Source organism: Neomonachus schauinslandi, chromosome 9, assembly GCF_002201575.2.
Source record: "Neomonachus schauinslandi chromosome 9, ASM220157v2, whole genome shotgun sequence".
Taxonomy (NCBI): domain Eukaryota; kingdom Metazoa; phylum Chordata; class Mammalia; order Carnivora; family Phocidae; genus Neomonachus; species Neomonachus schauinslandi.
Window position 1 is genome coordinate 45,364,653 of NC_058411.1, and position 27,769 is coordinate 45,392,421.

General features: G+C 35.8%; 2 protein-coding genes across 5 annotated transcripts in view; one reads left to right on the plus strand and one right to left on the minus strand.

The window, feature by feature from the left end:
* The first annotated feature begins 1,187 nt into the window (after positions 1–1,187).
* GNPNAT1 (glucosamine-phosphate N-acetyltransferase 1) lies at positions 1,188–14,260 on the plus strand. 3 transcript variants are annotated; one of them, XM_021701355.1, is made up of 7 exons: positions 1,439–1,560; positions 2,654–2,739; positions 6,840–7,007; positions 8,450–8,512; positions 10,002–10,129; positions 11,294–11,355; positions 13,044–14,260. In XM_021701355.1, exons 3-7 carry the CDS (start codon positions 6,854–6,856, stop codon positions 13,189–13,191), a joined length of 555 nt encoding a protein of 184 aa, XP_021557030.1. In that variant the 5' UTR covers positions 1,439–1,560; positions 2,654–2,739; positions 6,840–6,853; the 3' UTR covers positions 13,192–14,260. The 3 variants fall into 3 exon arrangements, with proteins under 3 accessions (XP_021557031.1, XP_021557032.1, XP_021557030.1); XM_021701356.1 differs by lacking the exons at positions 1,439–1,560; positions 2,654–2,739 and adding an exon at positions 1,188–1,381; XM_021701357.1 differs by lacking the exons at positions 1,439–1,560; positions 2,654–2,739 and adding an exon at positions 1,188–1,326.
* A 1,137-nt stretch (positions 14,261–15,397) lies between these two features.
* Positions 15,398–27,769, minus strand: part of STYX (serine/threonine/tyrosine interacting protein) — a 39,501-nt gene continuing 27,129 nt past the window's right edge. For both annotated transcript variants that reach the window (XM_044917866.1, XM_021701346.2), the window contains 2 exons: positions 21,141–21,234; positions 15,398–19,208 (listed from right to left, as the gene is read on the minus strand). In XM_044917866.1, coding sequence (XP_044773801.1) covers positions 19,135–19,208; positions 21,141–21,234 — 168 coding nt within the window. In that variant the 3' untranslated portion in view covers positions 15,398–19,134. The remainder of the gene's footprint in view (positions 19,209–21,140; positions 21,235–27,769) is intronic.

The following is a 27,769-nucleotide window of genomic DNA, read 5'->3' on the forward strand; positions in this document are numbered from 1 at the left end:
CAGAAGAAACTCATTGAAAACATAGGGCCAGACTGTGATAAGGAAACAAAGCTATATGTTTCTTAGTATTTGTGGTGTTTATTTCTTTTTATGTCTTATACAAACCTTCCTACGCAAAAGGGTAAAAGGACGGACACAGAAATGTGGATGCCATCAGCCCCACTTTTGTTTGAAGGTGTGAGAATGCATGAACCAGTAAAAGTGTTAACTGGAATTTAAATCTCACAAATAAGCAGAAAATTTAATTCCTGGCAGACTATATACGGTGTTCACTGAACAATATTAAGAATAAAATACTTTGCAATTTCAGTAAGTTGAAATTTATGGCATAAGGCAAGGAATGGGAGCTACGAGCTCTGTGACTTTGGTAAATTACTTAACGTCTCTGAACCTCGGTTTCCTAATCTGTAAAATGAGGACATGTCTTTTGGAAATGGGAGCTCAGAGAAAAGTCATTTTTTCTTGTCCTAACCCAGGGTTTCTCCACCTCAGCAGTACTGACATTTCAGACCAGGTTGAAACGTTGTTGTGGGGCCCTGTCCTGTGTATTTCAAGATGTTTAACAGTGTACCTGGTCTCTCCCCACCTCTACCCTCTGTCAATCTGGAGAGACGCCAGTGACACCTCTCCCACAGACATGAGGCTGAAAAAGCTCCAGACATTGCCAGCTGTCCCCTGGGAGGCAAACCCGCCACAGCTGAGAACCAGTGCCTCAACCCTATGGTTCATCCAAAACGGATGTGAAAGGAGTGTAGTGGCCCCGCTTCATGGAGGTGACTCAGAAAACTGAGGATGAGGAGCTTCCAGCTGCCAGTGAATCGCCGAAGTCCTAATTAAATGGACTATTAAAAGAGGGCCACAAGGGGCAACCGAAGAGGGTAAGAGGCCGAACGTCCGGCTTCCGAAAATGAAAGAGGCCCACACTATCAGCACTTACACTGCTTCGCTGACTCCTAAGCTGAGTTATTTCCAGAGAAGCGGAGAGCCGGAGGCCGCGGGGAACACAGCAGGTAGCCAGCCGAGGTGCCGCCCCGCGCCGCCGGGAGGCGGAGTCCCCGCGGGGGCGGTCCTCGCCGCGTCCCACGTGCGAGAGCCCGCCGCAGGCCCCGCCCCGGCCCGCCCCTCTCCCTCCGCCCCCGGAGCGCCTCCGCCCGCCTGCGCGCGGCCCTGCGTAAGCGGCCCGGGGTGGGGCGGAGGCGTTGGCGCTGCCACGTCGTGGTCGCGGCTCGCGTAGCGGCGGCCGCGACGGCAACCGTGGCTCGGGAGGTAGCGGAGGAGGTGGGGCTGGCGCTGAAGCCGGATCCGGATCTGGTGCTGTGTAGCGGGGTGGGTGAGAGTCCGACGGGCCTGGAGAGGAGCGCCGACCGCGAGGCCTCCACGGGTGAGGGAGGCTGGGGGCCGGGGAGCGAGAGCGGGGCGCGCCGGGTGTCCTGGGGGCCGTCGCGGGCCTGCCTGCACATTTATCAAACAGGTGTGACTGTGACTGCTGCCCCCGGGCGAGGCGAGCTAGGCCCGGATGGGAGGTGTCTCTTCCGGGAGCCGCGCATTTAGCTTGGCCAGGTCGGTGCACATGTGGTTGTAGAGCGCGGTTCCGAGCAAGTTGAGCGGACACGCGCCTGGACAGGGCTGCGGGAGCAGGGACCGGGGTCGAAACTAACTCTTCGCTCAGCAGGCTTTACCGTGGAGGATCGAGACAGTTGCTCAGTCTCTGCTGCCACTGGTTTTGAACAGGCACAAATGCCCCGACCCCTCTTTTACCCGTTCCTTTCCGAGGTGCACCCCACGGCGGTCGGGAGCCGCATGAGGACATGCTCCTGCTCCGAAGATCACATCCTGCACTGACTAATTGGGGCTTTCACTGCAGGAAGGAGGGACATCCTTTGTCTCTTTTCCCGGGACTTGTACCCCTAGACACTATGATTTCCCTTATAAGAGGAGCTGATGTTTATGTAAGCCGAACTCTTAAAATTTCGTACAAAATTGAAATGGGCGATTATGGAATTAGTTTTGTTAGGTTATACACTCCTGAACAAATCTTAGAATGGATCTCAAGAAATCATTTAGATCGGTTCTATTTAGGCAGAATTCGCTAACATTTTTTAGAATTAGAGCTACCTGTCTGGTGTGATGATGTAAAGATTGGTGTCTATTGAGTATGGTATTTTAGAGCTCAAGATGGGAAAGCAAGATAGGATCCTAGTCCCAATTCACTCATTTGCTGTGTTACCTTGGGGCTCCATATGCTCGTTTCCTAATCGGTAGTCTGGGAATAATGCCAGATTATAGGGATCAAATAAACGATCAGAAAATACTTTTTAAAATTCTCAAGTATAATTGCCTAGTTTAATAAATATGGCCAGGCCTGTTAAATCCTCGAATAAAGTGTTCTTTAGATTAAAAATTTTGTCAAATTATTATTCAAATTGTCATGAAATCTATGTAGACAAACCCTAAAGTCTCAAACAGCAAACTTTCCCCCGTTCATCATGTACTGAAGTAATGTAGTGATGGCCCGGTGGCTCTGAACGTATGTTAAGCACTTTAGTCTTGGCCTTGGATTATGCTTTTTAAAATTTTCATTCCCAGTGTCTATTATTACTTGTTGCTCTCAGTTGCTTGCTTCTGCAGCACCTCCTCCCTATTTGTATTTTAGTGTGCTGTGGAAGCTGGGAAACCGAATAGTTGAAATTGTGTCCAAAGAATAGTCAACTGAATGAAAACCTGATGATCCTAGTAAAAGTGAGTTTGGTGTATGGTTTTTGTGATATCACTTGTGGCAATTTGGCAATCTTTCTTCTTTTGGATTTTCTGAAATGTGACCTTCAAGTAACCTTACACCATTTGTTATTCATTCACTAGGCACTCATTGGGCTGTAAGGCATGTATGGGCCTTGTAAATGCGTGCTAACTTGGCAGTTAAATTGGAAAAGTTTTGGAGAAATATTTAGGGAGGGTTAGGGTTTATTTTTTATTTTTTTTAAGATTTTATTTATTTGACAGAGCAGAAGCAGGGGGAACTGAAGAGGGAGAAGCAGACTCCCAACTGTGCAGGGCTCCTTGCAGGGCTTGATCCTAGGACCCTGGGATCACGACCTGAGCCAGGTGACCCTAGGGTTTACTTTTTAAAATCAATCACCCCAGTGATAATGATACTTAGCCTCAAACAACTGCAATTCTATTTACTGAAATTTCCTGGTTTTGCAATACCGTGGGCGCCTTAAGATGCTAAAATATTATTTCTTTTGTAAACCAAATTTATTTCATTCCTTTCTAAAATCTTTTGAAATTTGGTATCAAATCACATCCTATTTTAACTTTCTCAGCATATTGGGCACCAGCAGAATTTTACTTAATGGGATGGAGTAAGATAAAGGAAAGTAACTTTAGGTATGGCTTTGTTTTGTAAAATAGGTCATAAAAACATTTTAATCTAATTGCCTGGTTAATGGATTCTTATTTCTATTCAGAATGCTTTGTTTTTTGTATTTTGACATATCTGATACTCTTATTTTCCAAATACAGTTTATAAGTGTTGCTTTTGACTAAATTTTTAACTTGTATAATTAAGTGGGGAATTTATCTTCACTAGTGCATCTTCAGTACTAAGAGTATAGAATCTGTAGTCGTGCAGGAATGGCTGCATAATCTCTGGTAACCCGTGCAAAACACAAATGGAGGGCTCTTTGTTGAAAAATTAAGAATCTCAAAACAGTGGCAGCAGAAAGTAGAACCAAGTGGGGGGCCTTGAGCACTGCACAGGTCCAGTGCCCTTGAAGCTGGCTCTGTTGCCTGGTTTTGAATCCTAACTCTGTTCCTTATTGGCTCTGTTATCTTGAGCAAATTACTGTGCCTGCTTCCTGGTCTGTAAAATGGGGATAATAATGATAGACCTTTCATTGTATTTTTATGAGTTAACAAATACAAAGCACTCCATAAATTTTAGCCAATATTATTTTTTTGATCATTCATGGAATAGGACCATCTGATTAAAGAAAAGCATAGGAAAACAGTAGTATTTACTGTTTAAAATTCATTAGTTAAAGGCTTCATAATCCTAATTCTCTTGTGTACCTCCTCTCCCCTTTCTCTCTTGGAAATTATTAACTGTATTTTGTGTTCTCTAGGCTATATTCTGTTGTAAACTTGGGCATCTTCATAGGAAAAAGTAATCTAGTTAACTTTAAATTGTTCTAATGTTCATCTAAATTCCCTTTTCAGCTTTCTTTAAATTTCATGGTTACAACTGTATGTTAAATAAAATGATCATCAAACCTGTTTAAATAGTGTGTTGCCCTGAGGAACTAAATTTTTAACTCTCTGGCTTCTGTATTTAATATATACGTTTTACTTTGTTAATAAATATTTAGCCTGGGGGCGCCTGGGTGGCTCAGTTGGTTAAGCGACTGCCTTCGGCTCAGGTCATGATCCTGGAGTCCCGGGATCGAGTCCTGCATCGGGCTCCCTGCTTGGCAGGGAGTCTGCTTCTCCCTCTGACTCTCCCCCTTCTCATGTACTCGCTCTCTCTCATTCTCTCTCTCTCAAATAAAAATAAATAAATCTTTAAAAAAAAAAAAGGTAAAAATAAATAAATAAATATTTAGCCTGTTTATTTGCATACCCAAAAAACAGTGTTGTTACAATGATGTTACTCATCTCATCTTTGAGATGAGCGTAAACCCAAAAGCCTCAGGGATCCAATTATCAGGGACAAACAGTAAAATGCATGCATTAAAGTTAACCTATAAAAAAATCTGTTTCAAGTGGACTGTAAGCTTGTTAAATTTGGTATGATTGTTAATCATCACAATTTACTTCCTTATTAGTCTTAGAACCAGGGATAGTGTTTATGGCATAACATATTTGAATCATTTTTGAGGGGGAAAAAAAAGCCCTTTGGTATTCTACATAATAAACTATGATTATTTTTTTATTCTTTCTTTTCTATCCAAGAAAGTTTCAGTTTAACATAAACATATAACCTGTCATCCTTTTTGCAGCCCCTGTACCCAGCACAGTGCCTGACTCATGAATTAATTTAATGATGAAAAATATTTAAAAAAATTTATAAACATGAATTTTTAATTAGTTGCTAACTAGAATATATCCCATTGAGCACTTGCAGTGTGCCAGGCACTGTTAAGTGCTGTATATAAAATTCATTTCATCCTTCTAATAATTTCATCTCCATTTTACAAATGAGGAAACAGATTGTCAGAGTTGACATTAGCCATAATCACATTTGACATTTGAACACCAGCTTTGACTCCAGAGGTCATGCTTTTTTCGGTCTTAGGTTTACTGGCTCCACTAATTTTGTGATCTTGGGCAGGTTACTTACCATGTGTTGCCTGCATTTCCTCATCTGTTAAAATGGAGCTAATAATCATCCCTATCCTGTGAGATTGTTGAAGTAAATGAATTAGTATTGTGTAAGGTTCTTTGAACAATGCCTGATTGATCAAAAGTGCTGAACAAATTTTAACTTCTGTTACTACATCATGCTACCTTCCCAAAGCCTCTACTACAGTGAAGCATTACCTATAGGGTTGTGTCCTATAGGGTTGTGTCGGGTTCCACAGGCAGGAGTTGAATGGACCTTTAAGGAAAAGTTAAGGATTGCCCTTAAGCATATTGTGACTTAGGAAATAGGGAACATAATGGGGGTGGGATTATAGGGAAAACCGTTGTCATTAAATGGACTTTAATTTTTCCTATTTGTTTCCTTGTTTTATGGTAATGTTATGGCTATATATCTTTAAATTCTTTGTTTCAAAGAAGCGCTAGAAGCAAGTATCAAATAGAATAGTTTCCTTAACTGGGTAAAGAGATAGAAATGGAAGTTAGGGGGGGTTGCTTTACAGTCTCGTAACAGTTGTTAGGAAGACCCTGTTCTAGCAACTCTGTTCCACAGACATGCTGCTGCTCCCATTTTTATGCTTTATTCTATCCTTATATTTGTTATTTAGTCTTTTATTAGACTACACCTAATAATCTGCCCATTTCTGAGTGTTCAAAAAAGAGGACAATACCATAAAATGACCCTTTTATAATAGCATGAAAAACACTGGCTATTCTTAAGCTGCCTAAATGTAGCTGAGAAACTTACATTATAGATTTTTAGAAAATCTGGTGTGAAAATAAAATCCAACAGATACCTTTAATACGAATCTGTCATAGCTAAGACCAGATATTAGAATGAACGTGGAGAGTAAGTAATCTAAGCCAGTTCATCAATTATCTTCTGTTCATGGTTCACATAAACAAGTAACATACCCAGTAAGTCTTAGTGGTAAGACCAACAAATAATTGTGGAGCCCAGTAATAAAATCCAGTAATGAAAAAAAAAGTAAAAGCTCATGTTAAGTCAGCTATTCACAGTGCTATGCTAGCACCAACCCACAGGAAAAATGTTTTAAGATTTTATTCATTTATTTTAGAGCACGCATGTCAGCGTGGGGAGGGTCAGAGAGAATCTCCAGCAAATTCCGCCCGGCACAGAGCCCAATGCTAGCTCGATCTCACGACCCTTGAGATCATGACCCAAGCAGAAACCAAGAGTTGGTCGCTCAACCACTGAGCCACCCAGGTGCCCCAAGAAAAATGTTTTAAAATACTTGCTAGAAAATATGGTTTTTAGTTTAAAACTTATAAAGTCAGTCACTTCTTTACTATCTGATGTTCACCGTGAGTTTTCTATTTATCTGTGGTTGTGGCATTTATGTGAGATTCAGGATAGAATGAGTTATCTTGCGTATGTGTTAATTTTTATTAAGTAATAGAATTTCTCACTGATCCTAATTCCATATTAAAATGCCTTACCATTTAAAATTGTATTTTAGATCTTACTGCAAAGATGAAACCTGATGAAACTCCTATGTTTGACCCAAGTCTACTCAAAGAAGTGGACTGGAGCCAGAATACAGCTACCTTTTCTCCAGCCATTTCCCCAACACATCCTGGAGAAGGTTTGGTTTTGAGGCCCCTTTGTACTGCTGACTTAAATAGAGGTAGGGACTCAGTTTACAAATCCTGGTTAGAATTACACAGTTGGTCCTTGACAACATGGGGGTTAGGGGCACTGACCCCTGTGCATTTGAAAATCTGTGTATAAACTTTGATTTGCCAAACACTTAATAGCTTACTGTTGACTGGAAGCCTTGCCAATAACAGAAATAGTTGATTAACACGTTATATGTGTTATATACTGTATTCTTAAAGTAAGCTAGAGAAAAGAGAATGTTACTAAAATCATAAGGAAGAGAACATTTATTAACAGTACTGTGTTTATTGAAAAAAAAAGTGGACCCATATAGTTCAATCCTGTGTTATTCAAGGGTCAACTGTAATTGGCATTCTATTTTCTCCAGAAACATAATGGTGCTGATAATTTTTAAAAAATAATGTTTGACTTTTGAATTATTTTTTGTACTTAATTTTTTTTAAAGATTCTATTTATTTTGAAGTAAGCTCTACACCCAATATGGAGCTCGAACTCATGACCCCGAGATCAAGTTGCATGCTTCACTAACTGAGCTAGCCAGGTGCCCCTTTTGTACTTAATTTTTAAAGTGACTGAGACAATTCTAATATATATATATCATGGCTAAGACCAGGTATTACTGTGAAATATTTCAAATGACTTAAAGTACAACAGTACTCCTTCCTAATTAAGAATCCAAAAAGACTTTTCATAAAGGTAAAATTATCATTTATATGGCACATAAGGAAAAATCTTCTCTAAGAAGCTGGATGGGGAATGAGGGTAGAGATAATATGCCTTGGATAAGTTGAAAAGGTTTTGTTTACATATATTTCTTTTTTTAATGTCTAAATTCTCCAAATGATTTCTTTAAATTTAATACAAAATCAACTTTTTCATTTTTGTAATAAAAAAAGCAACTTTTTCATTTTCTTTTTGGTAAGAAATCTAAAGAAACTAATTTTGGCCAAACTAATTATTCAGCATGTAGAAATTAAGATTCTCAAAGTTCTAAAATGTTCACATTAACATTTATGAAATTAATCAGGAATCTTTAAAAATTAGTCTCAACAATATTATATATATTTTATTTTAAAAATATTACCATATTTGGCCATAATAATAATCTTGCACCAAAGCATGTATTTGGGGAAATCTGGCATTCCCTGCATCAAATTGAATGCAAATTACATACCTGCTGGTTTTATAAATCTTGAATCATTAAGGGTCTGCACTATTCCAAAAATCTCATGTAGGCAAAAACATTGGTAGAACCTATTGTTTTATGTAGTGATTATAGAAAGAACAGGTTTCAGTTTAATCTTTTTAAATAATAAAATTAATTTTAAAATGATTACATAAAGTTTTGAAAACACAAGTGTCCATAACCCCACCAGCTTCACACATTGCTTTTTTGATTGATCTTTTATTTGGTCTTCTCATGATTTGAAATCTGTTTTTCAAAACTAGGTTTTTTTAAGGTACTAGGTCAACTGACAGAGACTGGAGTTGTCAACCCTGAACAATTTATGAGTAAGTACTACAGCCTCTTTTCCTGAATGAAAAATAAAGGGAAACAAGATTTTTCATTTGGAGCTATGTTCAGTGTCTACTGTGTTTTTTGTTCAAATAGTTAGAAATTATTCATACAACAATTAGCTGTTATTTAAATGTTTAATGTGGCTAACCTGTTCTAGAATCCAAGTGTAGTAATTAACATGTTTTACAAAATACCTGACTTTTAGATAATTACTGTAGCTAGGTGGCAGCTCTAGATTGTTTTATATTGTAGTATTTTTCATGTGGTTAGGTTATTCATGGAAATTTCATCACCAAATAAAAAAGGGTAAGAAATTATGTTCTAAATTTAATTTGTTTTTATTGAATTTTAAGATCAACTGGTATCTTCGAATTTATAGTTCAGCCCCCCTTTTTTATATATATGAGAGAATGGAAATCCAGAAAGGTCAAATGACTTAAGATCACAAGTAGTTATTGGTAAGGAAAAGACTAGAACCTTCCTGATTCCATCCAGTGCTCTAACTATCCTCTTGTTTTCTATAATTTCTTCATTTCCTTCACTAGGTAATTTTGTTTTGTACTCTATCTGACCCTCCCCCAAGATGAAGATCACCATTTTCTGATTCTCATTGTTTTCCTTTATTGAATTTATTTCTTCTTTCCCCTCCAGAACCCTATCTAGAACAAGACTATGGAAATAAACTATGTGAGAATATTAGGCTCAGTTTTTATTCCTGAATTCCTCTTTGCATGCATATCAGATTAGATGAGAAGCCCATTATTTTGGCAATTTAAGTACTAAAAATCAATTTGAGAGGAAAGTATTCCATCTTTGCTCCTATTCTATCTATGTGACTTTGGGATGATTACTTAGAAATGGGGACATTTTTCACCTACTTCACAAGGTGCTTTCAAAACAAGCAAAACTGAGGACTCTGTTTCTTAAAAAGCAAGTCATGGAGTCATTAAACACTTCAGGTCACAAAGGGAAAACTGAAAACTACTTTGTCAAAATATTTTGAAGCCCGAAGACTAAAAATTACAGAATGGAGCCATGTAAACATTCTTATAAAATTTGCAGTTTTGTTCTATTCAAATATCAAGTGTAAATGTTAATTTGACTTTAAGTAATGAAGATATTAAAATTCATTAGTCACAGAAGTGGCAACATCTACAATTTATTTGTATTATAAGTGCTGTATTATAAGTGCTGTTCACCTGTAATAGCTGTTAATAGTTGTACTTTGCTAGCAGACTTTTAAAATGTATAGACCATATTTCCATTGATAATGATTGGTGATGTTTTAATCACTTGGTCATTAATATTAATTAATATTTTATATTTAATGATACTAATATTTAATGATATTAATATTTTCTTAAATCACCATGATGAAAGAACTTTAAATATTCAATAATGAAATAAGCTAATCCTAGTATTTTTATGGCACCTACTAAAGTTTAATGTCTACCACATAATACTCTTCCAATTAATACACAGAATCTTTTGAGCACATGAAGAAATCTGGAGACTATTATGTTACAGTTGTGGAAGATGTGACTTTAGGACAAATTGTTGCCACGGCAACTCTGATAATAGAACATAAATTCATCCATTCCTGTGCTAAGGTATGTGTTCACATTAATGCTTATGAATAAAACAGGTGTTTTCTAGCAAAACTGACTGAGTTTCCATTAGACAAATCTATTTTCTCACTGCATTTCATTGTAAAATGAGAGCTGTACTGCCCTGAATAAAGCTCTCAGAAATCACTTAGTAACATTTTCCCATTGTGTTCTGGAAATTAGGAGGAAGAAAATGTATTAATAATCTGAATTGTTTGCTAAAAATTTTTCTGTAAGGTGTCAGATTTGGTATAGTCCTAGAGAAACCAAGTCAGCATCATAAAATTTGGCAGTAATGATTAGAATACCTGGTGCTATTTTTTACACAATACTTTGTATATAGATTAACACAAATTCTCATCAGTTTCCAAGGAGTTAAAGGGTTTAGAGTATAATTGTCCTTGAACAACATGGGAGTTAAGGACAGACCCCACCCCCACTTCCTGCAGTCAAAAATCTGCATGTAACTTGACTCCCGAAACTACTAATAGCCTACTGTTTACTGGAAGTGTTACCAACAACATAAACAGTTGATTAACACATATTTTGTATGTTATATATATTGTATATGGTATTTTTATAATAAAGCTAGAGAAAATGTTATAAAACATAAGGAAAATACACTTACAGTATGGTATTTATCAAAAAAATCTGCATAAAGTGGACCTGTGCAGTTCAAACCCATGTTTTTCGAGGGTCAACTGTATTCTCTAATTGTGACATTTCTAATGCTCGTTCACTACTTGTGACTCACATGAGAACATAGGTAATCCAGTGAAAATAAGATAGGAACACTTGGAATGTATTCTGTGAAGTATGAGTTTTGGTGGTGTTTACTAGAAATTAATAAATTGTATTTGGATGTTTGAAATTGCTATTAAGCAAGGAGTAAGATGGTGTAGTATGAACATGCCAAGATTACATTTTGGTGATGTGGATTCTGAAATCTGCTTTAAAACAGTGGGGTGCGAAGATTTAGGATATAGACAAAACAGGATTAGGTCATAAATTGATTCATTATATTATTTCCTCCATAAGTAAAAAAGGCTTGCATTTTGGTTTTTGAAGTTCGTTTACAAAACATTTATCTATGAATTATGTCACTTGTTGATTTAGCTAAAAACAAAACTACATGCCTAGTCCTTTAAACATTGTAAATATTTTCAGAGAGGAAGAGTAGAAGATGTTGTTGTTAGTGATGAATGCAGAGGGAAGCAGCTTGGCAAACTGTAAGTAGGCAGAAACAAAGTATCCCTGGTTAGATACTTTCCCTGTTTCTCGTAATAGTTTCTTGCTCTTTGTTAAAAGATGTTTTCCTGTTTGAAGTTCTTTTTGGGTGTCACTAATTAGGCTGACTCTGTAGCTTAAACTAAATTTAATGAAGAAACAAAGTATGTGTTTTATCATATAAAGGTTTAGAAATTGGAAGTATACTGTTTTATAGACTAACATTTTTATTAACTTTTACTTTCAGTAACAGTATTCTCCTACTAGTAGGAAACAAACTTTGGCTAAGTGATCAACCCATCTCCCAGTCATATTTAAAAACAAAGGAAATGTTCTGTCTTTTAAGTTTTTGAAACATATACTAAAATAGGTTTTCCTGTATAATCCTCTATGCATTTATCTAAATCTTTTAAAATAAATTCAAGCTTCATAGGTTTATTGCCTATTTTATAAGCTAGAACTAGCTTCTTAATACCATCTCTTCTGAGTTTTAAGGAATTCACTCAAATATTAAGTACCTGCTCTGTGCAAGATATTATTCAAGGTATTTGGGATACATCAGTGAACAAAACAGACCAGATTCTAGTATTCTAGTCCACTTAATTTTGTCATATCTTTTATAATTTAATAACTTCAGCCAAGATGTTCTGTCTTCAAAATGATACAACTTTTCAGTCTATGCAAACATGAGAAAACCCCCTGGGCAAATTTTTGTAGATCTTTTCTGTTTTTTTGTCTCCCTAAGGCAGTTAGAATCACTTTTTTTTTTTAAGATTTTGAGAGAGAGTGAGCAGGGGGAGGGGCAGAGAGAGAAGGAGACTCCCCACTGAGCAGGGAACCCAAAGGGGGACTCCATCCTAGGAGATCATGACCTGTGCTGAAGGCAGATGCTTACCACACTGAGCCACCCAAGTGCCCCTAGAATCATTTTTTTTTAAAAGATTTTATTTATTTTATTTATTTATTTGAGAGAGAGAGAGCACATGAGAGGGCGGAGGGTCAGAGGGAGAAGCAGACTCCCCGCCGAGCATGGAGCCCGATGCGGGACTCGATCCTGGGACTCCAGGATCATGACCTGAGCCGAAGGCAGTCGCTTAAACAACTGAGCCACCCAGGCGCCCTAGAATCACATTCTTATACCGGGTTTGGATTCTGTAAGGATTTGAAAAATGTATCCTTTTTTGCTTTGTTTCTATTTCTTATTAATTAGAGCAATCCAGAGTTAATCTGATATATGCTTTCACAAATATTAGCTTTAAAATGATAAAGAACAAAGCCATTATTTACTCATTTCATGTGGGAATGCTGACTGTTCCTAAGTAGTCTGAATAGATTTAGGAAAAAAATTTAAAATTTTGGCCATGTTTTTTAAAAGATTGACAATCTCTAGTGTTAAAATTAATATTAAACCTATTTTTAAAGAGGGTTTAGGGTGAATTTAGTATTGTCCTATTTATTAATGCACTAGTGATTACTAGATAAAGTATATTTGAAACAGTAAAATGCTTTGGGTGAATTAAATGCTTTTCCACTCAAAATTTGAATATTTAAATGAATACAGTGAGAAAGGTCATGTTCTAAACCTGTTTCTAATATAAATTTGATGTTATTTATGTAATTTTTATTCATTCATACTAAGTTACTCAAATGCATTTTTATTCTATGCTCCCCCCCCGCCTTTGAATTTCAGGTTATTATCAACCCTTACTTTGCTAAGCAAGAAACTGAACTGTTATAAGATTACCCTTGAATGTCTACCACAAAATGTTGGTTTCTATAAAAAGTTCGGATATACAGTATCTGAAGAAAACTACATGTGCCAGAGGTTTCTAAAGTAAAAATATTTTAAGAAAGACATTTGTCAAAAGAGCTAATGCAACAAGGCGATACTCTTCCTAGAGTTAAAATACTTTGTTGCTGCAACCCAGTGACCTCCATAAGTACTGGACTGAAAGAAAACATTGTAATACAATAAACATAATGACATTTAGAAGATTGCTTTGGGCTCGTCGGACATGCCGTGAGTTTAGATTACAAATGAGTTATAAAGGGGATGATTTTTAACCAAAGGAATATATTTTTAACTTGAATCTTTTCTTGCATTGTATTTTTCTAAAGTTTGCTTCATTTCTTTGTAGTTAGAGTATAGGTAGTAAGGAGTTCTGTGTCTGCTATCTGTACTGCTTGTTAAAAAAAAAAAAAGCATACCATGAATAAGGCTGTTATCACATTCATAAAATGAATATTTTGTTTCAAAGAAACACCAAAAACCACTTAGGAGTGTATCATTTTTCCACATATCATGTGAAATTGGATAAGATGTAACTAAATGTAGTCCAGTCCAACATCTGTTGATCCTAATTCTATATTGGTAAACAACCTGGTCAGCCTTTTAAAGTAGAAATGAAAATTATAAAATGTAACAAGATTCAAAGTAAAGCAATCTAAGTGCACATCTGAAAGTTTATATAATTCTTACGCAGATAAGGTACCACCTGTCTTATATGTGAAATATAATTACTCATTTGTTTAAAATACCTAAGAGCAAATATAAGGTACTTTTTAACAGTGAATTAACAAATCTTGGTACATTACGTATTTCTAACCTGATTTCTCATCATCGATGTCTGAAGCTTTTCTTCTGAGTAACATTTTTATGAAAAATAAATGACAAAACTGAGTGGAATATTTAAATATGTATCATACTGCATTTGTTACATCCTTAAAATGCTGATGGAAGCTTTTCTATTTACTGTGATTGTCATGGTACTATTATTCTGGTCACTACCTTGTTTTGATTTTATTTATTTTAATTATTTTTTCAAGTTGAAGGATTCAATATTTTATTAATTGTTCTGATCTTTTGCAGTCCATGTTACATTAAACCTGTTCATACGATGAAGTCTTGTTAGAATTCTAATGTCTTTTTCTTGAGTTCTCAATTGAACTATTAGGTCACATCCTGGTTCATAAGATTTCAGTTTTGTGTACGCTTTGTAAAATTAACTGGGAGGATAAAGACCAACCACTTTTTATCCCTCTGATTCACACCTACCTCAACTGGATTTAGGATTTCTCCTTGCAGTAAGCTACAGTTGGCTTTCTAAAACAACAAAAAGCCTTCACCAGTAGAGGGTGCACTACTTACCTGCTAACAACCTATGCATATGAAGTGATCTGTCTCTAGTGAAAGCAACAAACCTGCTTTTTGCCTTTTCAGCCAGTTTTGCCATTTCAGGAGTCCTACAACTGTAGCATGACAGTAGCTTTATTAGGTACATTCTAGTAATTAAAACCCATGTTAAAAAAGCGTAACAGAAGGCAAAATTAAATGCTTTATCTTTCTCATTTCTGAACAATTTGAAGTAAAACTGTCTACAAGGTTAGTATTTAAATAAATCCCTTTAGTGTCCTTAAGGTCTTCTCTTAAATCCTTCCTACAGGAAATAGAGTTATAAAGTACAGTAATAAAAATTGTGTCATTGAGCAAAATGGTGATCTATATTTAGCTTTAGTTAGCCAGAGTATGTTTAAAATTTTCTGAGCCATATTGAGTAAACTTGAGTACAGAAAAAGCTGCATAAAACATTTCATAATATATAAACTATATATTCACATTTTAAAGCATTTGCTTTTGAAAAGGTAGAATGAAGTGACAGCTATGATTTTTATCATGCCTCACATATTTTATTTGTATTTCCCTGACTCTTAAGATGCACTTATTTTTACACTAACATTTTAGAAATCAGGATGCATTTAATGATCAGTGGCTTGCCACAATTTATTCAACAATATTTTCCCTTTTAGTGGTATGTAAAATAACAGTGTGGTGATAGATAGCATCGCATCTTGGATTTGATGAAAAATAGTATGTAGGTAGGCTGACAGGGAAGATGGTACTGTCAAAGCAAGAAGTTTTTTTTTTTTTAATGGGCTAGAAGCTGTTCTGTGGATGACCTATATACCCTTTCCTTCAGACACGAATTCCCTCACTTCCAACTCCAAATATGTTCAACTAATCTCAGAAATATTCTTGAGCTAAAATTCAGGCCTTGTCTGGATTACTGATCATAATATTTTTGTGTGTGTGACCACAGACTTTTGGAAGATACTCTTAAGTGCTTCTCAACGTCCAATGTTCATTCATCCTGGGTTACTTTTATCTAAAAGACAATAATCTAAAGAAGTTCTGAGGCATAAACAGTATAAATGAGCATTTCAATCTTTTTGAGGTATAATGGCACAACAGTTTTAATACAACCACCAGTCTTCACAAAATAACTTTAATACTTTGTGCCTGGGCTAGCAGCATCTTGCACTGTGACATTCCTATACATACATAAGCATTTTATCCAAGTACAAATGTTAAAAGCAGAGTAACTTAAGCAATTGCCTATACAAAGGTAAATAGACATTGTAGGTTATTTTTCTTGAATCATTTTGCTGCATAGTAAATTGCAATTACATGTCAGTATAATGTTACTGATCTATAGAATACACTTTGAACTGTGAGGTATGGCAACTCCCTATGAGAGAGCTAACATGTAAACCTGAATATTTTGATTTTTTTTTTTTTTTTTTTTTAGCTGCCATGGATGGGTAAGACAAAAAAAAATCCAGCATTCAAAGATCCTAGAAACTTTCTAATCAATTAAAATAAAATCCTTTAGTAATTCTCAGCCATTTCCTATCATTTCCATATTGGAGCATTGTTGAATGGACAAAGATAAAGTAAATACTGAAGTGAAGCTAAGTTTGTTATGGAATTATGGATTAAGCCAGTTATTAAAAAAAAATCCGCCAGGTAACTGCTCATTTACTTTACATCAAGTTGAGATCCCGATGTGTGTGTGTGTGTATACACACACACATACATACATACATATATATATGCATCCCAACTTTATAATTCAAGATTGCAGTTAAATACTTCTAATTCACTTGAATTACCATGGTAATAAGACAATTAGAAACCTTATATTTTCTTAAAAAGGACATGCTTAACATTTTCTGACATTACTTCTAAACTCAGATGAAGCACAAACTCCCCCCCACAAAACAAATATTCCGCTTTAAAAGTTAAACAGTTGAGAGTTGGTAGCAAAAGCTATCCCGGTTTAACATTTCCACCACAGAGACAAATAAAGGTTTAACCGCTGTTTAAGCACCCAATGGATAAGAAATTAACATGAACTAATTAAAATTAGAAGGTAAGAATACTGCCATTCCAGTTTGAATATTTTCAATATTTGTTTCATACTTTTAAAGTGGGACAGTAAAGCAGTTTTCCTGTTTTGCTGCAATTTCAGTTTAAATCCTTGCCCAGATTACGTATTTAAAATTGGATGCTGTATCACTCATACATTATTCAAATTCAGAAAATAAATCATGATTGGTTAAATGTATTATGGGTAACTATCACAAAACATCCGTAGAAATAAAGGAATTCCAAAAATGGAACCAAACAGAAGAAAGACTAGAAGAACTACCAGAAGTGGTTGAACATTAGGTCGAAGAATGGATCCAAGGTAAAACAAACGGGGTGTTTGTACATGAAAGAAAAAATAAACTTCATGTTTTGTCCCCATTAGTACTGTACTCAAGAAGATGATAGTCCCTTTTCCTAGTGTTCAAGAGACAGTCTTTAATATACAGTGCTGGGCAGGCACTTTAGTGACAACATAAAAATTACAGTGGTTAGAAAAAGTGGAAAATTACCAGCTTTAAATTAGTAAATGACCAAATCTGTATTTTTGGCCTAACTACTAGAGAGGATATGTGTATTTAAGAAACTTAATTTTAAAAATCTTAACTCCCTCATTTTAAAACCTAAATGTACTGTAATGAAGATTCTTTTAAGCAGAGTTTCTGCCGAACGAAGAAGCATCATAGATTATTAGACTGCAAGAGAGATCTCTACTGACCTATGTAGTGATCCAAATATAGGAAAGCTGTGTTACCTGCCAAGTGGAATTTCTGAACACAATGCAAATCTTGACTCTACTATAGACTACCACACCAAATGACCTAATCACACAACAGAATACAAGACCACAATGGGATTAATAGGCTGTTTTCAGGGTAGTAAATAGGTGAAGGGATCAGAAGAGGAATACCATCTGGGTCAACAGGAACTAACTCTTAATTAATAAAGCAATTTTAATTTCCACTCTCCTGTTATGCTGGATAAAAAAAAGCACTTACTGTATTATCTTACAATGCAGGCAAGAAAGAAAAGAAGTAACTTGGTGTAATGGGTTATCTTGCATAGTACCTACTGGTACCAAGGGAACGTATGGAAATCATTCCCATCAGTAAAGCACCTCAAGAGAGGACTGAGAAAAGTGAGATATAAACGAGTTTTGTTTGTGCTACCCTAAATCAACTACAAAAAGTTAAAAACACTCCTCTCCTTCCTCATGGAGTACTTAAAATAGCAAAAATGTTTTTCTTAGAACAATCTTTATAAATAAAAATATGGAGAATTAAGGATCCATAAAGTGACTTTGCTAATGCAAATTATGGGGGAAATTTGGATTAACTCAATGTAAAGAATTAAAACACTTAATTTTAAATACAGTGAAGTTTCCCACAAACCACTTTCCCCAATAAATGCATCTTCAAAGAAAAGCTGCTGAGCCAGAACAACCTCACAGAATCATTAAGACAACATAAAATGAAGGAGTAAATGTTCCATATTCCAAATAATTTACTGAGGTTTCTTTAAACCTCAGACTGTTTTAACTAATTTATAGTTAAAAAGAAAAATTACAGAAAAATGTTTAAAACTTTGTACTGTTCTACATACTAATTTAAAGGTCGTGAAATTTATTTTTTAATTTTTTTACTGATGCAAGGCACTTTTCTTTTTTGGGCTTCATTTAGAAAAAAATAGTGCTACACTGGTTATTCTACTTAGAACTATTTTGGACAAAGAAAAAATGGGCTAAACAAACTCTAAAAAGAACAAACACAACATTTGGCTTTTAAAGAAAAAAGGAAAGTGACTCAAAAGTCTAAAACTCCTTGTTTTTAGTATCTGGTATTACCAAGCAAAATATCTTCCTTTTGTTCATTAAACTTTTTTTTCTATAGAATAAACAAATTAGGAAGATAACAGGAATGGAAGCAATACTTGGATCATGTTAAAGTAAGAAGAGTTAGCTTATGTCATGATTCAAAGATAATAAGGTATTAAGTTTAAAAAAATAAAAGGGTAATGAAGCTACTGAATTACACTAAAACAGAAATGTGGCAGATTCCTGCATTTGTTAATGTTTCCGTAAGAGGTTCCATCATAAAAGTGAACTGTAAAATTATTTTTAAAATGTTATAGAACACAAAATGAATTTTTAGCAAACTTTAGGAAATTCTCGTTATAAATTACCCACATTTTATAAACAAATCCCCCCTAACTTGCATTTTGTTTAAAGTAATAACTTTATACCATACAAATAAATTTCAAGTATGAAAAGTGCATTATTGCAATAATACCTCTTTGCAAGTCCAAAATTCTTCGTTTATAATAAAACTGTAAAGTGTAAAAAAAAAAAAAAAAAGAAAAGAAAAAGAAGAAAGGAGTAAAACCATCAGTGCCATCTATTGCAGAAGTCCAACATCTTAAAATGTTGCTCAACAAGTTGCAGAGAAACGCCTGGAAGCAACATATAATTAAAAAAAAAAAAAAAATGACTTGTGTTTTTACCATTTTACATTATTATTGTCTCTAGTATCTTCTTCTTCCCAAATAGAAATTCACATCCTCTCTAATGTTGCTCGAGTCAGCCATTCTGTGCAGCTGCCACTTGCATGTTTCCAAAATCATCATCTTCTTCATGTGTTCTCTTCAAACTGCCTAAAAATTATTGCACAAATATAACACATAATGGGAACTTAAACTCATTTGTTAGAATGTTAGAGCTAGTAAAACTTCATTTTCATAAAGCATTACTATGTATATGCACTATGAGAATTCCATGACTGAATTTTTAGTAAAATGTTAGTAAATTCTTTTGATATAAATAACCGAACTTTTATCATCATAACAAGATACATTTCCCCTCTTGAGAATTAACTATGTCTTAGGTATTACAATCACTTTTAAAACAGTTTGTAAACAGAATTGTTAAAGAGATTATGGTACCTAAATGTTTGGTTACCAAGTTTGTTCTTTAGCTACCATAAACCTATGACTTAGAACATAAAATTTAAGAGATTAATTTTATATTTGTACAATTTTATTTTGTAGATATAATTATCTTTTTGCTTTCATAGACACTGCCAAAAATATTTTTCCACTGAAGCTGTGGTTTTATTACCAAGAAGTCTACAGCTGGGAGAAAAGATGGTATGCAAGAGATAAAGAGGAGATTTTATCTACTCTTTACATCAGGGTCTGCTAGTACAGAAATTTCTCACACTGAATCAAAGCTATCACTACATGACCAACAGTTATAATAAAAAAATTTGAGTCTCAGTGGAGGAAAACTTTAGGGGAACAATTAAACTGGTAAAGGGTTTGCTGTGTTATCTGCCTAACAATGGCACAGGCTTAAAGTTATGCCCAAAAGATTGTGCTAAATCATGGTAATGTTAATTTAGAGAGTGGATTTTAACATGAAACTAACGTTTCACTGTAAGATTAATAAAATAAGGATATAAAGGTAGTATCAGGACAATGGAATGAAGCAGAAAATATGCTAGCCATAAAGCTAAATACAGGCTATAGCTGAATTTCAGATTAAGTGCCGTACCTAAGAGGTATGAGACATAAATAACTAATGCAAAGCAGAAAGTGAGGAGGTACAAATAAAGTTCTATAGGAGTTTCAAATAACTAGGGATTGGAGGAAGATTAAGTTAATCTTCATTTCTCTTGAACCATGTAAACTAAGTTTTTAAGGGTAGAGACACTGAATGTTATGCATTCTTGGTGGAGAAAAAACACAAATGAAACCATTAGTTCAGTTTTCTGGAGTGCCTATATAAAGAGGAACACTGCGAGATACCAAGATCAGAAACACCTTACTTATACTATGACGCTCTATGTCTTCTTCTAGGAATTAAACCAATGAAGGATTCTGTACAGGAAAAAGTACATCAGAACTATCTTTTGTGAAAATAGATCTGGCCACAATGTTTAGAACAGACCAAGTAAGAGTTTGGATAGGAGGCCAATATGGACCTGAAATAGAACGAGACTCAGTAAAAAAGAGACAAACAAGGGTAGCAGGTCTTAGAAAAGGAAGATAGAAGTTAAAAGATTTTGAACGCATGCTTGGATCATTAACTTTGAAAATAGGGGAGGGAGTACTCTGACATAAGGAAGAAAGGGAGAAGGGATTGAAATACTGATGACAAGAGAAAAATGGGTAGCTCACGTTAGTCACCCTACTTAATTTGAAACATGCTTTTATTTATTAACCACCTCTTATTTTTATTAAGATCGCCTGAATATACTTAGAGCCCCTTCTCCAGATCCCTTATTTTAATCTTTACAGCAGTTATACTACTTAAAGACTTAAACTAAACCAAGGAGAAGTTTGATCTTTGAGCTAATATATTCTATTAACCAGGTACAGTGGTGTACACACAGCAGAAGCTCAATATAATATACATGTAGTCTTTAAAAATTTGCAGTTATCTTGTGTGAAATTCAATAGTCTACCCAAACTTTTCTAAACAATTTAAATTGTTCAGTATAACTTGTAAAGAGCAAAAGATGCTTTCTACCTTTTATACCATCATCTTTCTCTCCAACCTTCTCCAAAATGACAAAAAATCCTTACCTGTGGGTCCAGAATGAACAGATAATGACCTTTCTATCTGGAGTGGTGACATCATCTGTATTGTTAATTTTGCTAGGTAGATGGCTTCATATTCCTAAAAAATATTTAATTAACATGAATATACACTGAGATTCTTGGGTACCCAAAAGAGTGATTAATGCATATATTATCGGTATTCTTAGTTTATACTGAAATATCTGGTGCCATACTGTTGTAAGAGAAATGCAAGTTTAGGGGCACCTGGGTTGGGTGGCTCATTCTGTTAAGCGGCTGACTTAGTTTCAGTTCAGGTCATGATCTCAGGGTTGTGGGATGCAGCCTGGCGTCAGTACAGAGTCTGCCTGTCCCTCTCCTTCCCCCTCTGCCACTCTCCCCACTCACTCCTTTCTCTCTCAAATAAGTATTTTTTAAAAGGAGAAATGCAAGTTAAAAATTCCTATCTCTTAAAAACTAAAATAAAATTCCTATCTCATACTTTCACATTTACTGAAGAAACTATAAATCAAGTCAGTTTAACAGCTTGCACTAGGGTATCATACACTGAACTGCTAGTCAGGCAGTATCTGTTCTCTGCCGCTGGGGTGTTAGTTATATGATCTCTAATTTCCTCTGTTAAAACACACACGCACACCCCCCCCCCGCAAAAACGCTCATAAAATAATTGTAAGAATAAAATGAAATAAAATTCAGTGAAGATAAAATGTTATACAGTTGAAAATAAAATGAGAGTAATATAAAGCATTTAAAGGATTCAAATATATATTTGGTTTTCTAATTCCTTAAAATTAATCGTCCTCGGGGTGCGTGGGTGGCTCAGTTGTTAAGCATCTGCCTTCGGCTCAGGTCATGATCCCAGGGTCCTGGGATCGAGCCCCGCGTCGGGCTCCCTGCTCCATGGAAGCCTGCTTCTCCCTCTCCCACTCCCCCTGCTTGTGTTCCCTCTCTTGCTGTGTCTCTGTCAAATAAATAAATAAAATCTTTTAAAAAAAAATTAATAGTCCTCTACTTCCAAAGATGGAAGAATAAAGACATTCCTATCCCTCTCTCCTTTCTGAAAACAAAAAATAGAGAACTCCTTATCTGATGAAAGTAGGAAACATCCATAACCCTGAATAAGAGAAGAATGAAAAGAACTGATTACAAATTGGTCAGAATAGTGGTTACCTTTATAAAAGGAGAAAGAGTGTTTGTGGTTAGGAAGGGGTAACACAAGGGCTTTTGTGATCCTGGCATATGTTCAATTTCTTGACCTGATGGTGGTTACATGGATGTTTATTTACATTTTATGCCTTTTCTGTATGTGTATTACATTTATTTTTAAATGGAACCAGACCAAGGTAGGCATACAAGATGCCTGATTGCAGAAATTAGGCAGAATGGGTACATTTCAAAGTGCTCCAAAAAAAGATGGTGGATCTAAGATAAATCTAACAAGCCCTTGCACAGTATTATAGGAAATATGAGTGGGCTGTGGGGATGAGGTAGGGCATATTAAGGAAAATGTGAATGCCCACACACGCCGTTTTTGCAAGAAGCAGGGTACATGTATGTAGCCAAGTATCTGATCTTAGCTAAAAATAAAAACGAAACCAGTAATTCTCAAGCCTGGCTATACCGGAGATCATCTGAGGAGTTTTAAAATACATATATGCTCAAGACTCACCCCCAGTGATTGTCATTTAATTGGTTTAGGTTAGGTTCCCCCGGGGGGGGTTTTAATGTGCATGCTGTGTTTATCAATACAAACAAGAAAAACCTGTGACATAAGAGGCTCTGCTTCTTACTCATCAAGTTAACCCACCAGAGAAAAGTGGTGAGAAAGATTTCCAAAACAAGTAGGAAAATTTAAGCTGTCTGCCTTCCCCAACCACTATCCAGGTTCCTCTCCCACAATTTTATTGTTGGGCAAATAGCTGTTCCAAGAATACTTCCAGTTTAAAGATGACCAATAATCATAAAGGAACCACTGTAGTAGTTTTAGCGTAAAGATGTCACAAGGGGGAAAAAAGCAACTTTATAACCCAAAGTCACATTAAGAACAGTGTCAAGACTGCACCATGAAGCAGATGAAAATGATTAATTCTCCATGAAATCAATGAGTATGGCATTTCTTTTAAGGTTTTATTTATTTGAGAGAGTGAGAGAGAGAAAGCACGAGCAGGGGGAAAGGGTAGAGAGAGAGCAGGGAGCCTGATGTGGGGATCCCAGGACCCTGAGATCATGACCTGAGCCGAAGGCAGACACTTAACTGAGCTAGCCAGGTGCCCAATGAGTATGGCATTTCTGAAATTGAGTTCAAAGAAGAAATAAAAGGACTCATGGAAGAAATGTAACAATGAAACAGATGACATACGAACTATTAGAGCTCAATGGGAGAGAAAAAACCCACAGAAATAATGAATGAATGAATATAACAGAATCAACAAAGAGAACAGACCATACTAATTCTGGCATAATACCAATTTTCTCTTTTCTCCTCGACTGTTTCAAACTGCAAATATACTACACTTCCTATCATTTTAGAAAACAAAAAAATCCTCCTTAATAACCCTAGTTTCCCCTCTAGCTACTGTTGTTTTCCCCTTCAAAGTATAATTCCTAAAATTATCTATTCTTGCTACTTACATTCCTCTCTTCCCATTTTCTCCTGAACTCTGAGCAATTATGTTTATCCTCCCTCATCCACAAAACCTGTTTGTCAAGGCCACCAATGACCTCATGTTCCTAAGCTAATGTCAATTCTCAGCCTTCATCTTATTTAACTTATTATCAGCTTTTGATACAGTGAATCATTCCCCACTTTTTAAAGATTTATGTATTTATTTTGAGAGAGAGAGAGAGAGAAGAGGGCAAGGAGAGGGAGAGAATCTCAAGCAGACTCCCCACTGAGTGTAGGGCTCAATCTCATGACCCATGAGATCATGACCTGAGCCGAAATCAAGAGCTGGGCGCTTAACCAAATTAGCCACCCAGGTGACCCCATTCCCTACTTCTTCAAACACTTTCTTCACTTGACTTCCCAAACAACAAGCCATCCTGATTTTTTTCCTATGTCAGTGGCCATTCTTTTCAATCTCTTCTACTAATTCCTCATCTCCCAACCCTCTACATGTTGGAATGCATTAGGATCTGTTTTGGAAATTACTCTCTATCTGCACTCCCCTAGTGATCTCACCTAGTCTCAGGGCTTTCAATAGCACCTATATACTGATAATCCTAAGATACATGGTTCTTTCCCATGAACTCTGGACTTTATATAACTGCCTATTGTCCAACGGCCCTCTCAACCTTAAGATGACCAAAACTGAACTCGATTTTACTCCCTTCAAACCTTTTCGTGCAGTTTCTTCCATATCTTCCATAAAGGCTTAGATCATCCTAATCTCCTCTCTTCACATCCAATCCATCAGCAAATCCTGTCAGCTATACAGTCAAATAAATCCAAAATGTGATCTCTTCTCACCTCTTCCCCTACTACCATTTTGGTCCAAACTAACATTTTCTTTTGACTTGTAGGGATTTGGGGGTAAGGGCAGAAGCAAGTATACTTGTTAGAAAGCAACTGCAATAATGTAGTCAAAAGAAAATTAAGGAAACAAGCCATGCAGATATTTGGGGAAAAGCATTCTAGGTGTGGGGAGATAAGAGCAAGTGCCTTGAAATGAGAACATGCATAGTATTTTCAAGGAATTATGAGAAGGTCAGTGTGACTAGAACATACATAGTAAGCAGATGGGATTGTAGATTATAACTTGAGAGGTAAGGGACTACACATGTAGGGATTTATAAGCCATTATAATAAATAAGGCCTCTGGCTTTTAAGTGGAGGAGGAATAACTTCTTGTAGTAAAATTCTGCCTATGGTGCTGAGTATACTGTGTTGAATACAGGATACTGTAAATTTCATAAGAAATACATATGTTCTACACAAAGAAAACTTTAAAACACTAAAGGAAATAGTAATTGATGCGAATAAATGGAATATATTCTTAGGAAGACTAAAAATATAAAGGTGTCAATTCTTTTTCAACTGTGAACTTAGCAGTAACTTAAAAAAATATAGGGCTCTTTCCAGCAAAGTTCACACCAAAAAGTAAATGTTAAGAAGTTTCCAGGAAAATTCTAGAAAGAATATTAATGAGGAAATCTTAAGCTATACCTTAAGTTATTTATATAATAACATTGTATTTAAAACTGTTTAATACAGTTGCAGCATTAAGCAGAGCAATGGAACAGAATACAAAGTCCAGAAATAGACCCATGTATAGATCAGAGTTTGGTATATAATAAAAATGGCATTTTAAATCAGTTGGCTAAAGACAGATTACTTAATAATATAAAAAGAGCTCTTATAAAACAAAGAGGAAAAAGACCAACAATCTGATAGAAAAATGGGCAAACCACAGGAGTTGCCACTTTTACCACCATGATGGCAATGATCAGAAAATCTAATAAAATACTTCTGGCTATTGGCATTGGACAGGAACTACTAGGAAACAGGTACTCCTTGTTTCCTGGTGGTTTACATTATTTCACCCTTTTTAAAGACTATATGGTAACATCAAATTTCAAATCCCTCTGACCCAGCAATTCCATATATATATATATATATATGTTATCATACAGGTATATTTCAGATGTAAACAAAGATGTACCTACCAGTATACTTCTCCCAATATTGTTTATAATCATGAAAGGCTAGAAACAACCTAAAACGTTTATGTATAAGAAATCATACGAAGTTGTGATGCATATATACATTTGTACATATTCATATAGAAACATTATGCAGTTAGACTTGTATATATATTGCTGAATTTTTTAACATGTGTATATTACTTTTACAAATACAAAAATAAATTCTAAAAGACAATGTTTTTACACAACAGGATTAAAAGGCAAAGAAACTTATAGTTTTGTATTTTATAAAAAAAGAATAAAAAGAAACATTTTACATAAACATGCTAGAGTAAGAAATACCAGTTTGTTTTAAATGAATGAAAAAAAAGTAAAATTTAAAGTTTGGTAACTGAGACAGTCCATTTTGTTAGTTTTTTTTTGAAGATTTTATTTGAGAGAGAGAGAGCATGAGTAGCCGGTGGGGGTGGGGGGAGAGGGGTGCACCGAGGGAGAGGGAGAAGCAGACTCCCCGCTGAGCAGGGAGCCTGATGTGGGGCTCAATCACAGGACCCCAAGATCATGACCTGAGCCAAAGGCAGATGCTTAACCAACTGAGCCACCCAGATGCCCCTGAGACAATCCATTTTGTAACGCTCTTGATGTCTCAATGTGAGATTTATTCCTGCATACATAACTGGATAGAATCAGCCAGAGGACATTCTTCAATCTCTGATATTCCTTCTTAGAAAAAAATGAACTAGTTTAATCAGATACTATTTAATCAAATAGAAATTTCTATCAATTGTTTTATTTACTTTTTATTTTCATTTAATTTTTAAAAATTTTTTAAATTTAAATTCAATTAACATATAATGTATTACTGGTTTAAGAGGTAGAGGTTAGTGATTCATCAGTCTTATATAAAATACCCAGTGCTAATTATATCACATGCCCTCCTTAATGTCCATCGCCCAGTTACCCCATTCCCTCCACCCCACCCCAGCAAACCTCAGTTTGTTTTCTATGATTAAGAGTCTCTTATGATTTATCTCCCTCTCTGATTTCATCTTGTTTTATTTTTCCCTCTCTTCCCCTATGATCCGATTTGTTTCTTAAATTCCACATATCAGTGAGATCATGATTACTGTCTTTCTCTGATGGACTTACTTCGCTTAGCATAATACCCTCTAGTTCCAGCCACATTGCTGCAAATGGAAAGATTTCAATTTTTGATGGCTGCGTAATATTCCATTGTATATATAATACACACCACATCTTTATCCATTCATCTGTCGATGGACATCTTGGCTCTTTCCATAGTTTGGCTATTGGGGACATTGCTGCTATAAACATCGGGGTGCATGTACCCCTTCGGATCCCTACATTTGTATCTTTGGGGTAAATACCCAGTAGTGCAATTGCTGGGTGGTAGGGCAGCTCTATTTTCAACTTTTTGAGGAACCTCCATGCTGTTTTCCAGAGTGGCTGCAACAGCTTGCATTCCCACCAACAGTGCAGGAGGGTTCCCCTTTCTCCACATCCTCGCCAACATCTGTCATTTCCTGACTTGTTGATTTTAGCCATTCTGACTGGTGTGAGGTGGTATCTCATTGTGGTTTTGATCTGTATTTCTCTGATGCTGAGTGATATTGAGCATTTTTTTGTATGTCTGTTGGCCATTTGGATGTCTTCTTTGCAGAAATGTCTGTTCATGTCTTCTGCCCATTTCTTGATTGGATTCTTTGTTCTTTTGAGTGTTGAGTTTGTTAAGTTCTTTATAGATTTTGGATACTAGCCCTTTATTTGATAAGTCATTTGCAAATACCTTCTCCCATTCTGTCAGTTGTCTTAGGTTTTGTCAACTGTTTCCTCTGCTGTGCAAAAGCTTTTTATCTTGATGAAGTCCCAATAATTCATTTTTGCTTTTGTTTTCCTTGCCTTTGGAGATGTATCTAGCAAGAAGCTGCTGTGGCTGAGGTCAGAGGTTGCTGCCTGTGTTCTCCTCTAGG

Excerpts from the sequence above, each read along its gene's own strand:
- GNPNAT1 (XM_021701356.1), top strand. The coding sequence starts at position 6,854 with ATGAAACCTGATGAAACTCCTATGTTTGACCCAAGTCTACTCAAAGAA. Across the intron at positions 8,513-10,001 it reads CAACCCTGAACAATTTATGA|AATCTTTTGAGCACATGAAG; the intron begins GTAAGTACTACA and ends ATTAATACACAG. Across the intron at positions 10,130-11,293 it reads TCATCCATTCCTGTGCTAAG|AGAGGAAGAGTAGAAGATGT; the intron begins GTATGTGTTCAC and ends AAATATTTTCAG.